This window comes from Meleagris gallopavo, chromosome 1, assembly GCF_000146605.3.
Source record: "Meleagris gallopavo isolate NT-WF06-2002-E0010 breed Aviagen turkey brand Nicholas breeding stock chromosome 1, Turkey_5.1, whole genome shotgun sequence".
Taxonomy (NCBI): domain Eukaryota; kingdom Metazoa; phylum Chordata; class Aves; order Galliformes; family Phasianidae; genus Meleagris; species Meleagris gallopavo.
In genome coordinates this window covers 39,297,959-39,314,419 of record NC_015011.2, presented here as the reverse complement: position 1 = coordinate 39,314,419, position 16,461 = coordinate 39,297,959, and the positions used below count along the sequence as shown (strand labels likewise).

Sequence of the window (16,461 nt, the reverse complement as noted above, 5' to 3'; positions counted from 1 at the left end):
GCTTTGATTTGTCGTTTTTTTCTTTTTAAGGCGCTGTATCATATCCCTCCTTTCAGCTGAGCGATGATTTGCACAGAAGTCACTAGACAGGTTTCAGAGCTGTCCTAACAGTGCTATTGCCTCATTGTTCCTCACCTTCTTGCTGGTCTCAGCAGGAGAAAGTGTTCATAAAAACTGAAGAAAAGGTAGCACATACTATACTCATGCTGAAAATAAAGCATTTAGATGTGAACGATTCATTAAACAGAACAAAGAATTAAAGTATCTTGGAAAAGGCCAAATTTCTGGCTTTACAAGCTAAGAGAAAATGAATACATAATAAGCATACTTCCTCTGCTGGAACATGTCCGGGAACTGTTACTGTAGAACTAGAAATAGAGGGGAGCACTATCATCACTGCATAAAGTTAGATGAATTTCTTTAAAATGATTAATTTTCTTTTCAGAGGTTAAAGAACACTCGGGGGAAAGAAAAAAAAAAAAAGCAATATCCGAAGAAGAAAGATTTACTGGCATGTTTAATAAAGACTAGAGAATGTACCATTAGATGAACTCAGTAAAGAACTGAACAAAGAGTTGCCCAGAACCTGGGATGGAGGGAAAGAAAACAGTCTTACAGCTACTTAATCATAAAAAATAAAATAAAAATAATAAATAAAAAAAAGAACAAGAAAAATGACTAGACCACACTCCTGTGGGCAATGAACCTCCAGCATTTCTGGAGAAAGTACTGGGAAAATGAACTCTTGAATGATTCAACTGAAGGGTGACTGACTTTTTGGCAGGACACTTTCCAGATGCAGGGATCCAACTTCCAACTTGATCCAGTTCATTGATGGTCCAGATTTCTCTTTGTGTTCTAAGCACTGGATACAGTAAAGCACATATTTTTTTCCAGAACTGCTGTCATATCAGCTCTGGAAAGAATATTTCGCTGGAAGTATAACCTTGAAAAATTGCAGTCAACATATGGAATGTTTTGCTACTTCCTATGCTCCCTTTGCTCTCTATGTAAGGGAACCTGGTAGTTCAGACACGGACTTCTATCCATGCTAGTAGCCTAGACATCCCTCGTAGAGCAGAACAGCCTGGGGACTGCAACAAAGAGTTGCAATTTCGCCCAAAAGTCAGCTTCACACATTCACAGAGCTCCAGGTCTCTCTTTAGCAGATGTTAAATATTCTTTTCCACACTACATAATTTTTCGTTTTGAAACAACCTACAACTTCGAGATGTGTAGAGGGCACGTGTCAAAACTATACATAATTAATGAACTAAATCAGTTATATTGCATTGACCTCCCTAGATGTCAAGAAGAATAAGACCTAACAAATTATTATATTTAATTTAAACTGGTTTTCTTTCCTAAAATAAAGGATCAAATATGTTTTTAAAAAATTACATTTTCTTAAAAGATATTCCAGTTCTTTTGCCAATCTTTTGTCCAGTCAGTTATTTTCACAAGGATCTGAATTATTGTTTTGATCTGCAAAGTCTGATATCTATCTGATTTCCCTCCCTTTATCTGTGATGCTATTAAAAGATTTATAGTAACCATATAAGCTTCTCATTTCAATTAGAACATTTTTAATTCTACACTTCTGACATCAAACTTCAAACCCAGTCTATCCGGTACAATAGGAATGTGAATTGGTGTTACAGAAGCAGAAGATAATGAGATAGTGTCGTGTTACACTTTCTCTGGAGAGCAGGGGAAGACTGCTGAAAATCTACATAAACAAAATGGTAGCTTACAAAAAGCCATGTCTAACCTGATTCCATTGTTGTAAACTGGACAGCATTACTGAACTGATTGCCGTTCCCAAGTTTGGTAAATGCAGAGACACTGATAAAATAAGTGCTGAATGGTTTTAATCCATCGAGCTTTGCCTCATTGTTTGAACCTGAAATATTCTTTAAAAACAAAGGAAAAATTATTAGTACACACTTAATCTTTCTGAATATTATGGGCCTTGTCTTGAACCCACTGAAATGAAGAGAAAATTTAGAGCTATAGTCTTGCCTCTTCTCTCAGTAGCTTTCAGTCAGACAAAGTAGTTCCTGAGCTCAACTGAAAGGAATGCAGGGTCAAATTCTTCCTTTCCTTTCTCTCCCTCTTTCACTGTGGCTTGTAAGAAAGATATGCCAAAGGATGGCATCATAATTACCATAGCATTTTTAGAATAGATTAACTCCACATATGCCTTTTTTTTTCCCAATACTGAGAACTCTCGCTACCTCTACACCACCTTCTCTCTGTCAAATTCTCTATCAACCACCTACTTCCTTAGTACACGTCTTCAGTGAAAGAAGTCATGAGTCATAGCTTCACATTTCCCTCAATTTACCTGAGTCTCAACCGAGTTTGATGAAGAGCTAAAAAACACAGTACAGTTGCTGGTAGCAGTTCTTTAGAGTCACAGAATGGTTAGAGTTGGAAGAGATCTTTGAAGGCAATCTACTCCAACCCCTGCTTAAGCAGGGAAACCCAGAGCCGGGTGTCCAGGCCCATGCCCAGGCAACTTTTGAAAATCTCCAAGGAGGAGACCCCACAGCCTCTCTGGGCAGCCTGTGCCAGTGCTATGTCACCCGCATGGCACAGAAGTGCTTCCTGAGATTTAGACAGAACCAGTTTGTACCCATTTTCTCTTATCCTATCAGTGGGCACCAATGAAAAAAGTCTGGCTCTGTTCTCTTTGTATCCTCTCTCCAGGTATTTATACACATTAGTAATGTCCTCACTAATACTCCTGTTCTCTAGACTGAATAGTCCAAGCTGTCTCAGCCTCTCCTCATAGGAGAAGTGCTCCAGTCTCTTTACCATCTTTGTGGCCCTCCACTATACTCTTCCCAAAATATTCATGCCTTCATGCCCCACTTGTAATGGGAGGCCCAGAACTGGAGACAGTGCTCCAGTTATGGCCTCACCAGCACTGAGTAGAGCAGAAGGACCACCTCTCTTGGTGTGCTGGTGACACTTTTCCCAAGAATACCATCAGCCTGCTAAGCAGCAAGGGTGTGCTGCTGGCTCACGTTCAACTCTGTGCCCACCAGGACCCCAGGTCCTTTTCTGCAAAGCTGCTTTCCATCAGGCTGACTCCCAGCAAGTCCTGATGCTTGGGATTGTTCTTTCCCAGCTGCAGGATTCTGCATTTCTTCTTTGCTGAGCCCCATGAGATTCCTGTCAGCCCCCTCTCCAAACTGTCAAGGGCTCTATAGATAGCAGCACAGCTCTGTCACGAGTCAGCCAGTCCCCCCATTTCAAGTCATCTGCAAATTTACTGGTGCTGCACTCTACCCCTTCATTCAGATAATCAATGAAGATGTTAAATAGGACTGGACCCAGTACTGACCCCTGGAATACTTTGCTAGCTACTGGTCTCTGAGACTCTGTAATACTGATTACTGTCTTCTGGGCATTCAGCCAGTTTTCAATCCAACTCACTGTCTGCTCATCCAGCTCTTACATTGACAACTTCTCTATGAGGATCTTATGGGGGACACCACACACACTTATGCCATATTTTGTGCGTATTTTGAAAGGACTCCAAAAGCACCAGGAAGAGATCTGAACTTCAGCAAGAAAAAAAAAAAGCATTATAAAGATGGTGAAGGGGAGATGTATGAGGAGCAGCTGAAGTCCCTCAGTGTGTTCAACCTGGAGGAGACAGAAGGGAGACCTCATCACAGTCTACAGCTCCTCATAAGGGAAGCAGAGGGGCAGGTGCTCTTTGGTGATAGTAACAGGATGTGAGAGAATGGCATGGAGCTTTGTCAGGTGGAGGGGCAGGTAGCATATTAAGAAAACATTCCTCTCCAGAGGGCGGCACTGAAACAGCCTCCCCAGGGTCATGCCACCAAGTTTGCCAGAGTTCAAGAAGCATGAGGACAATGCTCTCAGACATATGGTCTGATTTTTGAGTGGTCCTGTGTGGAGTCAGGAGTTGAACTCCATGGTCCTTATGGCTCTCTTCCAACTCAGGATATTCTGTGATTCTAAAATCTGGTGAAAATTTTGTAGGATTCACGTTATTAGAGAATTATGGTGCCTAACTACAGTATTTCTAAATGAATTGCTTGCTGTCTTTCTCATTACTACAACCAAAATCTGGTTTCTTGGACACAAACAAATGTGGGGCATGGCATTTTCATTCAAATACTGATGCAGTTTCTGTAATTTATTTGGATTGGAGTCTGCCTCAGAGAGCCAGTGGAGAATAACCTTTGGGGGACTTCATGATCTCTCAGAGAATGTGATTCCAAAGGCATCTGTTGTGTCTGCATGGTATCTCTGTTCCTCCAAGGACCATGGAAGAAACTGAGGCCATGACAGCACTTCATTTCCCATGGGGACTGCAAAAGACTGCACAGTAGGCAGACAAGGAATGATTTCTGCAATTCATAAGCTTAACAGCACAAACATTTCTCTTGTATCCTAAGTCTCTGGAATTGCTGAGGGAGATTCTCTTCACAGTCTCACAGCAGACCTTACACTGTCTCAAACTTATAGCTGACTGCAGCAATGTCTTTTCACTCTAGCTTTTACCTGTGTCTCTTGTGAACACTGTACAGTTTCTAAGCCTGAGATGCAATCTTGGTCTCAGCTTGCTAACCATTCAAGGAACCAGACATAAATGCTTGATCAATTTCTATACTCAATTTCATAACATCTATTGCAGTTAAGTTTTATCCTGTTATTCTGTAAAAATAAACAAATGAAAACCTCTAAACAAGTTTTAACCATTTTTTTTTCAAGATGGTGAGGAATTTCTTTTATTCTTTTTGAATGATGGAAGCCCACAGATACAAAATAGCTGAGCACAGGCAGCCACAAAATAAGTCACTTCTGTCATTTTCTAACATTAAACTTAAAAGGAAACATGAACTAAAGATTAATAAAGCTTGCAATTAATGAAATATTAGATACTGAAAGCAAATTAAGATGTAAATACATTTTACTATAAAATTTTAAAATCTGAGTTATACGCATGGTGGGAGGGTATAGAAGTTCCCTAACTGTAGGAGCAGAAGAGACCTTTAAAGTATTTGTCATAAATTTTGTTTGTAAAAGATTGGAAGAAGACTTTATCTGGCAAAGAAATTGAAAACAAGTATTACAAACATACCTGATAAAATATTTTTTCAGTGTCGTTTTGATAAATCTTTAGATTATATCTTGTAATAACACCATTTGGCTGAGGACTTGGATCCCATTTTAGCCACACAGAATCTGCAGTGTAGTTGGTAATGGTCAAATTCTGGGGTGGAGCTAATGGCACTGCAAAAGAGAAATGCTCTTTAGATCCAAGTTACAAATATTCCAGGCAAAACCAAATGCTTCAGAGAAGCAGCAGAACATATGAATGTTTGTTACCATTTGTATCTGAACTCAACAGATCGGCTCTTCATTCCTATTTATGTACTTTTATTTCTTTTTGGCCTGAAACAAGGACCATGGAAGAAACTGGGGTCATGACAGCACTTCATTTCCCATGGGGACTGCAAAAAACTGCACAGTAGGCAGACAGGGATGATTTCTGCAACTTATAAGCTTAACAGCACAGACACTTCTCTTGTATCCTAAGTCTCTGGAATTGCTGAGGGAGATTCCATTAACCAGGAATATGTTTAGTCAGCAAGGGATCTTCTCAGATATCTAAAAAAAACTATTTATCACTTAAACAGGCCCATTGAAAGAACTGAGACATTTAACAAAAGTCATAGTATTTATTCTTGGAATGAAATATATTTGTCTTCCTACAGCCATACATATACCTACAAGATAGATCATTTACCACAAAGGTGAGAGGAAGTCCATGTAAAGGACACCTGAAAGAATGTCAGAAATATTTCCATGTTTTATAATTTTTCAATTATGCACAAAGGAGAGATGAAGTTGCTTTCTTCAAGTTCCTTGACACTTGATCAACTCTAATACATTCTGGAAGCAAAAGATGTTCCTCCATGAAGTTACTTTCGTAATTCTATGCAGAACATGACCTCCTTTGGCACACTGTGATGGCAGGAGAGCTCAGAAAAGATTTCTCTTGTAGTGTTTCTTTCTTCTGAAAGCTCTTCACACAAGACATGGGAAAATTAATCTTTCATCTCAGCTCTTTCGATGTGGGATTAAGATTTAAGTCAGATGCAATAACATACAGCCAAAATTTCAATGTTGGTTACAATTGCATTTGCTTACCTGACTCATCCGTGTAGAAATGAAGCACAGAAGATGGACCAGATCCTTTTATTGTTCTGGCAGCTGTGTAAATACTGTATAACGTGGATGGTACAAGGTCTTCCAAGATGATAAAATTATTGGTGGTAGAGAATGAAACATTCTTTTCTGACCCAAACAAATTTAAATCATAGCTTATTATAATACCACTTGGCTTAACAGGAGGATCCCATGAAAGCATAACTGAGGTAGTTGAGAGATTTGAAAATGTTTTGATTATAGGTGCTGATTCTGGGACTACAAAAAGAAATAAGAAAGAGAATAAAAAAGGATAACCTCAGAAAAAAATATGAGTTATAATGAAAAACGTGTTTCAGCTAGATTAGATAGTTTAATTTTGGTTAAAGTTTTGTTCTGAGTAAAATACAATCTCATGGGCTCAACAGAGAAATGTGCAGCAGTTGGTTGCCATTTTGCAAACAATGAAGTTTTAAATAAAATGAGAAAGATAAACTTTGTTTTTCATTTCGAAAACTATTTATTTTCCAAATTTCTTTAGGAATGAATAAAAACTATTCTTAAACTTACCATCTTCATCAGTTCTTATATGCAGACTTAGAGCATGCAGTTCAGAAGATCCTTTATCAGTAGTCGGTGTGATTTTCAGAATGTAATCAGTGTATTTCTCCAGATTGTCAAAAATGATGCTTGTATTGTAAGTAAGAAAAGACAATATCTTATTGGTTCCCAACTGTAATAAACTTAGAGAAACATGAAAGAAGACTAAACCATTTGGCTGGGATGGCGGAAGCCAGCTTACATTTACAGAAGATGAGGAAATGTTTTGATAGACCAGATTTTCAACAGGACCATCTGGGACTGGGAGAGAAAAACAAAAAATAAATGTGTGGATTACAGCAATAAACAACCCAAAACCAATACAGAAATACATGCCCAAAGTATGATTATTTGTAAATCTCATTTGTAAAACACTAAATATCTTGTAAAACTTCTTAAAATTATTTATTTTTTACTATCAAAAGCAAATTATTTTCATAGCATATATGTATAACCATCTCTGTTACATTTGACTAATTAAAGAGCCTTAATGATGGTTTAAGATAATTTTCTTATTGATTGCATCCAAAAAAGGAGCTTCTGAACTACATTTGCTGTGTTACAAAGCAAAGACTCAAATCAAAATGTCTTCTGAGCTAAGGAAAATTTTAAAATATGATTTACTGGTATTTTTTTTATTTTAACTTTTCCATCTTAAAGGTAAAATCATTTTAAAATGAGTGAATATTGAATGAGTAGAAGCACTGATATACACTGTAACATTAAGAAGTTATTCACTTACTATCCTGATCTGTATACACATCTATTATTTCACTGGTTTTGTTTCCATCTCCAAAAGCTGTACTTGCAGTTAACCATAGAGTATAATGGCTGTATTTGGCCAAATCATCCAAAACTGCAGATGACATATTGACACTGCTGTCATTATCATGACTTGTGAAATTCTGAAGGAAAAAGAAATGTGTTATCACTGAAAATTAATGTTATTTATTCATTGATTTATTTTTGTAGCTTTCCATTTAGCCATCATTACCGAGAGAGATGATTCACCATACTATTCAGGGGAAGTAAATCTATACTTTGACTACAAATAAGTTCCAATTTTTATGGAAATATGCAAGTTATTTATTCAAAGATATCGAGTATTACTCCTGCTAAGCAACATAGTATACCAAATTGACTCTTCCTATTGTTTGTAGTAATTGAATATCAATCCACTTTTTTTTTATTTTTTTGTAATCATATTAAATCTGTAATATTTCAGAGAATTTATTCATATTGCAACAGGTAAACAACAAAAAAAAAATCTGATAATTGTTCAATTGGTCATAGATTACATGAGCACATGTGATTGTCTTGTCTGATCTGTATAAAGTAAACCAAAGCACTTCCCTCACTTTATTCCTATTGTAAATAGAGGTTACATAAAACTGCCCTTTTAATTTTGAACTAAAAGTTTCCTGGAGCAGAGATCTTACTATAACACCTGATAAATGGTTCCTTTGGTTAGTTATGCTTATCATTTATAACAAGACATTATTTCTAATGCAAACAACCATCTCCAGTGGATTGTGTTGAACTGAAGGGACTAACAGAATTCTTTTCCTTGTGCAGTTATTTGCTATCATAACCGCATGAGAACCAAATCCTACTTTCTTTCAAAGTACATACAAAATTTCACCAAAGCTATGACTGTTGCAATAGGTTACTGCTTCAGATCAGATATTATGAGACTGTTTTCGAATGAACTATTTTGGAAACTGGAAAGAAAAAAATAATTCAGATTATTTGTGTAAGGTCAGCTATACCTTATAACAAAATCTGTCACATCTTAATTGTTTTAAAGAAACCTCAATCAAAGACCCCACAGTGGTTTGGCTTAGCATTTGAAAACTGTAGAGTGGTCATGCACCCGATAAGGATATTCAGATCCTGTGTAGGGGTACGAAGTTAAAGCTTTGCTCCAGCTTTGAAATATCAATGTAATTCCTCTCAAGCAACCACGCTGTCCCATTGAGCAGATGGCATCAGCAGTTAAGATGACAATAATGTTTGCATATTCAGAAATACTGTGCATAAAGAAAGGCATATTAAAACCATGTAATAAAATTAGGCTATATTTCTTTTGAGGAAAGTTCCTATTGAAGAAATATTCTCTGCTAAAAGCTGACTGTTTGGTACACAATTTCTTTGTCTGCCTGCAAATTCTATTGATTTATATATAATATAACATGACCTTTATTAATTTTTGGACAGGCAAAATTACGCTATTTCTGTAGGAAAACAAAACAAAAACAAACATAAACAGGTAATACTCTTTGATTTCCTTGAGATATTCACTCCTGTATCGGAAGACATAATTTTGCCAACAGTTACTAGCACTCATCCATAGTGAGTAAGCAGTTCACTGAGTGATGAAAATGTAAGTTTTTGTTATGAATACAGAACAGAAGCTGCACAAATTGACAGTACAGATTTCTATATCCGTTCCTACTGGCAGACTTAAAACACATGGAGAGGATTTTATGAAAGATCAGGTTAGGTCAACATCAGGCAAAATACAAAGAAATTCTACCTTTATATATGACTTTCATCTAAATATAGATGGAAGATAACACTGTCTTCATGTAAATAACTGAAAAAGATTGGGAAGAGTTTTCTTTATGCTCAGGCAGAGGAAGATGCAGGAAACTAAGGATCAAATTCTAAGGGATTTAATTAAACAATCTGATGCTCAAGCACAGCATGACAGAAAATGTCTTTGGAACGAGATGCATCATCCTGCTACCCTCCTGTTATTCCTACTGTTGTATATTTCTACTATGAGCAATACTTAGTAACTGACAGTAATAACTGAATAGTAATAACATGTAATATGATCAAAAAAGGACTTAAAATATTTCCGAGTTTTCAAGCTAAATTTGTTAAAGGTACCACATGAAATTTTGAGTTTATATTTATCGTGAGTTTACTAATATGAACAGCTGAAAATCCAACTCTTACTTTAAAAGGCATACCTTTACAATTTAGCCAGCTGCCTGTCAGTTTGGCATGTGGTGAACTAATGTGAATGCTTTAACAACAGGGGTTTTGGTGGTTCAACAAAAAGCTTTTTAAAGAGAGAGTCCCATTAATACAAGGAGCCCAAGGAATGATAACTGGGGAATACCTCAAACTTCCAGTATGACAGAGTATTAGAAAAGAACTCATAATGAAGAGTAAAGGTTGAACAGGAAGAGCTGTGTGGGTACAAACTGAGAAAAGATGAAACTTGTACTAATTGTACCCTGGGGACAGGACACTATAGGAAGTTTTACAATTAACTGTGGCTGCAGATGAAAGCAAACAGCTTAGGATCTTTGGCTACAGCTGAAGAAATTCTTCCTTCTATCCCCTTCTTCATCCATACATGAAAGAAGTTTTGACATAGCGAAGTATCAGATTATTAAAAGCAGCTACATGTAAGCAATACAGGCCATGAAAGTGTCAGCAGAAAGTAGTATCTTCTTCACCCTAGGCAGCAGCAGAAATTTCCATTGGCTGTAATTAGTTCTATTCAGACAATACAGCATTGCTCTTCTTCACTCTTGACCTTTTCCCACTGTTTTTCTTTAGGTTCATTGTACCGTATTGTTATTTTAAGTTAGAATCTCACATTACTCTGATATCAGGTGAGTAGTAATACTTTGAGGCTTAATCCAAGCCATCCCTCAAGAAATATAAAACACACTGTTTGCTATCTTGCTTCTTGTGATCTGTACTGTTCTGAGACCAGCTTTTCAAAAATCCATGTTGTACTTTAGAGCATTTTCCTTTTTCCCCCACTGGTCATACCGGCAAGAGAAAGAAGTTGCGTGTTAATACAGCACATTGCTTGCAACCCTGGTGAATCAAGCCAAATTCCACTCTGAACTGCATCCAGTCATGTTCCAGTTGAATGATGTGGGGTCTAATATTCCATTAGAAGAGCAGCGTTTTTTTTATTTTTTTCCTCTGCTTAGCTTCTGGTTCTCCTGCCTGGTCTGGAGCAGGACAGCTGTCATGTGTCCAAGCATAAATTTTTATTAGAAACTTGCACCTTTCTCACTTTCTTTCCAATCAAAACACAAGTGTAGAGAGATCGAATAGAATAGTTTGTTCAAGTCAATAATGTTGCATATGGATCATTATGTAGCAACAAGACAATTGCTTCCATTGATTATTTCACTTACTTCCATGGTAAGACTGAGAACGTGGGTAGTTTGACTTCTTGAAGCATCACACAAGGAACCACTGAACAAAATTTGAAAAGCTGCTGTTTCAAACTGTGAAAGCTTTAACTGTAGGAATCCAACAGCATGACATAGCAGTGGCAAGAACAAGAGCAACAGTGCAGGAGTTGCCCTTGGTCAGAATGTGTCATCTCTTTACCACACTGGTGCAGAGCCAGGAACAGAAAACAAAAAGTAGCAATTTCCTTAGACTCATGACAGCAGAATCTGAAAGATCTGGCTGAACTTGAATCTAGCCTGGAGCTAGGGATCGTTTTTTCTGTTACCTGCTAGCAATGCTGCCTGGAAAGCATTCAAGTTATTACCACAGATTACCACTTCACCTCACTGTATTTCTGGAAATCTTTACCTTCACTTGATAATGATCAGTGTATTTGGCTACCAATCAATCCTCCCTCTCTGACAATTTTTTTTCAGATCCTGTCAGTATTCCACTGAAGCTGCCCACTCATCAACCAAAGTACTCAAATCTAATCTCCATCACTAAGTTTTCCTTCTGTTGTTCTGGTCTAAATCCCAGGTCTGAGCATTGAAACCCCTCTAAATGGACAGCCATGATGCAATTTTTCATGTAGATCTGTAAAGCAAAAAACTAGACATTATTCTTTAGCCCATGAACTTTTGTAATTTTTCTTTTTTAGGACAAGAAACTGCAGTTTTCCTGTGACTTTCTGTATCACTCCAAGAAGTAAATAGCATTTTTAATCTCAGGTCTTTTGATTTGTTTTTTACTAAATGAAGTGCTTTACTCTGCAACTACAAATTCCCTGTTTTTAACAATATTATTCTTATTAAGTGCTTTATACTCCAAGGAGTTGAAAAATGTGTGAGGACTTCTATACATACACCAGTCACGCTGGCTTTCACACACACATTTCTCTGTTGTAAAAGTTTAGTATGAAGTATCTGACAGAGACGAATTTGCAAAAGTTGTTTATTTTCTCCTGTTTCAATTTCTTACATCCATGGAAATGCCAAGGAACAGTAGCAGTAGGTATGATGGTTGCCATGCCAAACAGGAGGGATGTGAATGGCAGAGGGAGTTCAGGGGAACAGACAGATAAGGAGTGGACCAGAGTTTGATACATTAATGATGATCTTCCAAGTGCAGTAAGAGACAGATGCAGTAGTATCTGAAATTTATCTTCTGGTAATTTTCCATAGTGGAATGAGTTAAAAAGTAAAGCTGAAAGGATGAAAACAGTGGTTTCTACACCTAGAAGTGCAGCTACTGGCAGTGTCTTGTCTTTCTGCTGACAAGCACATAATCAGACAGCGCAGCAGTAACTTCTATCCATGCCACTGTCCTTCCCTTGCGCAACTCCTTTATGCAACAACAAAACTGGACCCTTGCCTTGTTTGGCAAATGGTACTGTGCTCCATCTTCCCTATCCTTCATTTCCAGAGTCCTCAGCAAATCCAGAAGGATAATAGGTCTCACTGTATCAGCTTCACCTTACTTTTTCATCTCAGAGTCCCACCTTCCTAAACACGGTAATAGGCTGTAGACCTCCTCTAACATCCCTTTAGTTGTCCAAGTATTAGACAAATTTCATAGGATGTGTTTGTTCAGGCAACAAACTGGTGTGAAAGTTTCTCCAGGGATTTGTTAGGCCAAGAAAAATGATGTTGATCCAGTACTGTGTGCAAGTAGAAGCTGACACTCTGAACTGTAGCCCTAATTTTAACCTCATCAGAATGTGAATTCATGGCATGGTCCTGCTTGCATCAGAAAATATGCAGACAGAGTCTAGCAACTACACAGTTTCAGGGAAGCCAGAGATGTGTGAACACTGAAACACATCAGCAATGATTCAACCATAGTTATTTCTAAGATCTGTGAAATTTTATTCTAGTTATCCTCAAACACATGCATACCTCACACTACACATGTCTTGAGGATAAACTTATGCAGCACAGGTAATTTTTCATGCATTAATCTCTTCATGACATTAAAATCCTTTTTTTTTTTTTCTTCCCCGTATATAAAGTTTGTAAAACAAAACCTGTAAAGGAAACTTATTTCTGCTCTATAAAAGCATACTTTTAGAAAGGAGAGCAGAAAAGCTGTATGTAAAATTAATAAATATGATGTATAATTAAGGATGAAAGTATTAACAACAACAACAAAAAAAACCCACAAAACCTAGAAGAGAATGTCCAGATCACCAAAGAATAATCACATAAAATTTGCCTTTTATGCTTCATGCTAGGATTCCAAATATCTTGGTTTCAAGACACTAAACAGTAATTTATCTGAGAGTAACAAAAATATGAAATAATAATCTGCTCTCTGATTTGACAGTATTACCTTCTTATTTTCAGTACTGTGCAAAAATGCACTAAAAAGTATAAACAGAGTTGTTACAGGAATTACTTCAACTTGACAGATTAGAATAAGATAGTCTCAAGGATGTGCAGTGGGTCTTCTGATTATATGTGTTGTGTTTATATATGCATTACATGTGTGCATATATCTGTAGATAAGCTTTGCATTATAAAGTAATAGAGGAGGCCTATTTGCTTCATAAATAACTCTTCTCATGCTTAATGTCCAGTAAGATGTACAACACAAGACACAATATTACAAGTTGTGCTTCTGTCTTTGGAAGTTAGAAAACTGCCTTGTGGTAAAGAAAATTTGAAAAGACAATACACTGATAACTGTAAAATTGACATAAGTTATGTATACCAAAATAATTACTAGAACACTTTATTGAATTATACAACTGAAGAATATAAAAAGAAGTTTACCTGTATAAATATTCCTGAATCGTTTTTGAAATAAACAGAATAGTACCGTATATTTCCGTTAGGCTTTTGAGGGGGAGACCAGAAAAGCATTATCGATGTGGAAGTGAGGTTTTTGTACACAATATCTTTCGGTGGATCACCTGGAGCTGAAAACATGTTAAGTTTTAGCATGCCTAACAGAAGGTTTTGTATATTCTAGTACTCATGAAATAGCCACTACAGATTTGACAACATCCTGTGTCAAATTAAATGTATTTCTGAATATGTTATAAAAACCGCTTCTGGAAATGATAAAGTAAAATAGAAACTGCAAACAACATTTTAAAGCCATACTTTTCAGATGTGGTTTTATTTAGGTGCAGAGTCACACAGAAATTTTTGTCTTATAGAATTTGTCCTGTACTTACTGGTCTGCACACATGGAAAGCCTACATTGTGCATGCACACAAATTAGTGACAGAATTTTGACACTATTTAATTCATAAACATAAAAGTTGACCAAGTTAAGTCTCTAAGCTCCAAATAGAGTTAATAGGGGAAAAAAAAAAAAAAAGATTTCACAGAATCACAGATATGTGAAAGGGTTGGAGGTCACCGAGTCCAATCCTCCTGCAAAACAGGCTCCCTACACCAGGCTGCACAGGTAGGCATCCAGAATGGTCTTGAATATTTTCAGAGAAGGAGAATCGACAACCTCCCTGGGCAGCCTGTTGCAGTGCTCCGTCCTCTCACTGTGAAGAAGATGCTTCACATATTGGTGTGGAACCCACAGAAAACCTAAATTAAAAGCCTCTTTCTCTCTTTGACAATTATAAACAGTTTAGGCTCACAATTCTTGAAGGCTAACCAGATACTTAAGTTTGGACAATATGGTCATTTCTGTTCTTGTCTCTTTCCTCATCCTACTCAATATGCAGGAAGGATCATGTAAATATTCTTCAACTAGAATCTCCTCCTATCTGGTAAGGAATATGGTTCTTGTCAGTAGCATAGAGATGTAGGAGGCTCAAATCAATTCCTTACGTCAGCTTAAAAGAATTTACATCTACAGTTCTGGCCATATATGAAAGCACTCCACACAAATGCAGTAGAGCATTGAACACTGTAGGTGATCCTCTGTTTTGTGCTGTTCTATTTTGTGTAACATATGAAAACATTAATTGGAAGGGGAACTCCAAGATCCATACCTTACTCCTGCCCTAAAATATCAGTTCATGTTTCCAAACCAGCATTAGTAGCAAAGGCTGGGAAAAGTCTACAACCCAGTGTTTTAAAAACTCTTTTGAGCTATGACTCTGACTTGAACTAGTCCTGCTACTAGTTGTTGAGAATTTTATCTCTGTATGATAGATCTGAAATATGCCTGTGTACTATGCCTATAGGACTACACTGTATCAATATGCTTGTTGGGAAAACCAGAAATGCTAAAGAAACTAAAAAAAAAATAATAATAATCACAGCACTATATACAATATGATCGTTTAAAGAAGTGATCTACCATTTTGAAAATTGTTAAAAGAAAACAAACAAGTAAATCATTGCACAGATTTCATTTTGCGTTCAGACCCCTATGAGATTGTGAAAGAGACTCTGAGGAGCATTTTTCCTATCAGAACTTATTAAAGTTATTAAAATATATTATAATATTTTTATAATGACAGAAAATCAAGGCTAATGAAATCAAATATTCATATTATATATAAGCTTACCTCCTTCAGAAGTTCTGAATATTATAGTATCACTTTTTATGTTGCCATCTCCAAATCTTGTACTTGCTGCTACATATGCACTATATTCAGAGTTATTTTCCAGATCTGTGAACTCCAGTGATGTTTCTGTTACATTAACACTCCTTTTTGACATTTTATTCCTGAAGAAAAGATATTTTATTAATTAGTTATGCATGGATGCAACTGTGGTATATGATGTCAAATAGAAAAATGCTATCTTGTGGCAAATACATATAATTTAGGCTTTAAGGAAGATCTTGATGAATTCTGCCACAAATATTTGAAAAGCTCACTTCTGTGCTTTTGTATCTCAATAGAGCTCTTAATTTCACTTAAAAACGAAACAAAACAAAGCATAACAGAAACTTGTATGTAAATTACATCAGCAGAGAAGATTATAATACGGAATATCAAGGAGGAGCATATCCATCCTGTAATTGCTATCAAGTGTGGTATCCTTGGGAAGGACACACTAGGGCATAACTAAACTGTCTCCCTAGACAGAAATAGCGAAATATAAAAAGATTATAGCAGGGAGCATGCCCTACTGTGACTCTGTGAAATTGGTCAGAAGGCTGAAGTTATAAATGGAATAATAGAAGATGATATGGAACAGGAATTAGCTGGTGCTGAGTTAATTCTAGTGGAATGTAGCAGGGGATCAGAATGGAACTCTAGTCAGGTCAAAACCAGCCTAGAATGACTATAAGATGTAACATTAATAAAACACTGGTATTAGCATAGGTATGAAATGATTATCAGAAAATAAAATAAGATACAGGAACAACTACCTTGAATTTTAAAATTCTGTTATTTAATATTTTATGAAAACCTAGCACAGAAAAGGCTAGATAACATTCCAATCCTGAATACAATTTTGAATGAGTGGATGCTCTGTGCCTCTAATGGGATTTCATAGGGGAATTATAATTTGACAAGTTCAAAATATA

At 36.6% G+C, this 16,461-nt stretch overlaps 1 protein-coding gene across 1 annotated transcript in view; it reads right to left on the bottom strand.

Moving 5' to 3' along the window:
* The window catches only part of PTPRQ (protein tyrosine phosphatase receptor type Q), a 110,797-nt gene that overhangs the window by 53,888 nt on the left and 40,448 nt on the right, over positions 1-16,461 (bottom strand). The window contains exons 26-32 of the mRNA XM_031553761.1: positions 15,491-15,651; positions 13,782-13,927; positions 7,538-7,700; positions 6,766-7,056; positions 6,199-6,474; positions 5,126-5,277; positions 1,772-1,913 (exon numbers count right to left, since the gene is read on the bottom strand). Of these exons, the coding sequence (XP_031409621.1) occupies positions 1,772-1,913; positions 5,126-5,277; positions 6,199-6,474; positions 6,766-7,056; positions 7,538-7,700; positions 13,782-13,927; positions 15,491-15,651 (1,331 nt within the window). The remainder of the gene's footprint in view (positions 1-1,771; positions 1,914-5,125; positions 5,278-6,198; positions 6,475-6,765; positions 7,057-7,537; positions 7,701-13,781; positions 13,928-15,490; positions 15,652-16,461) is intronic.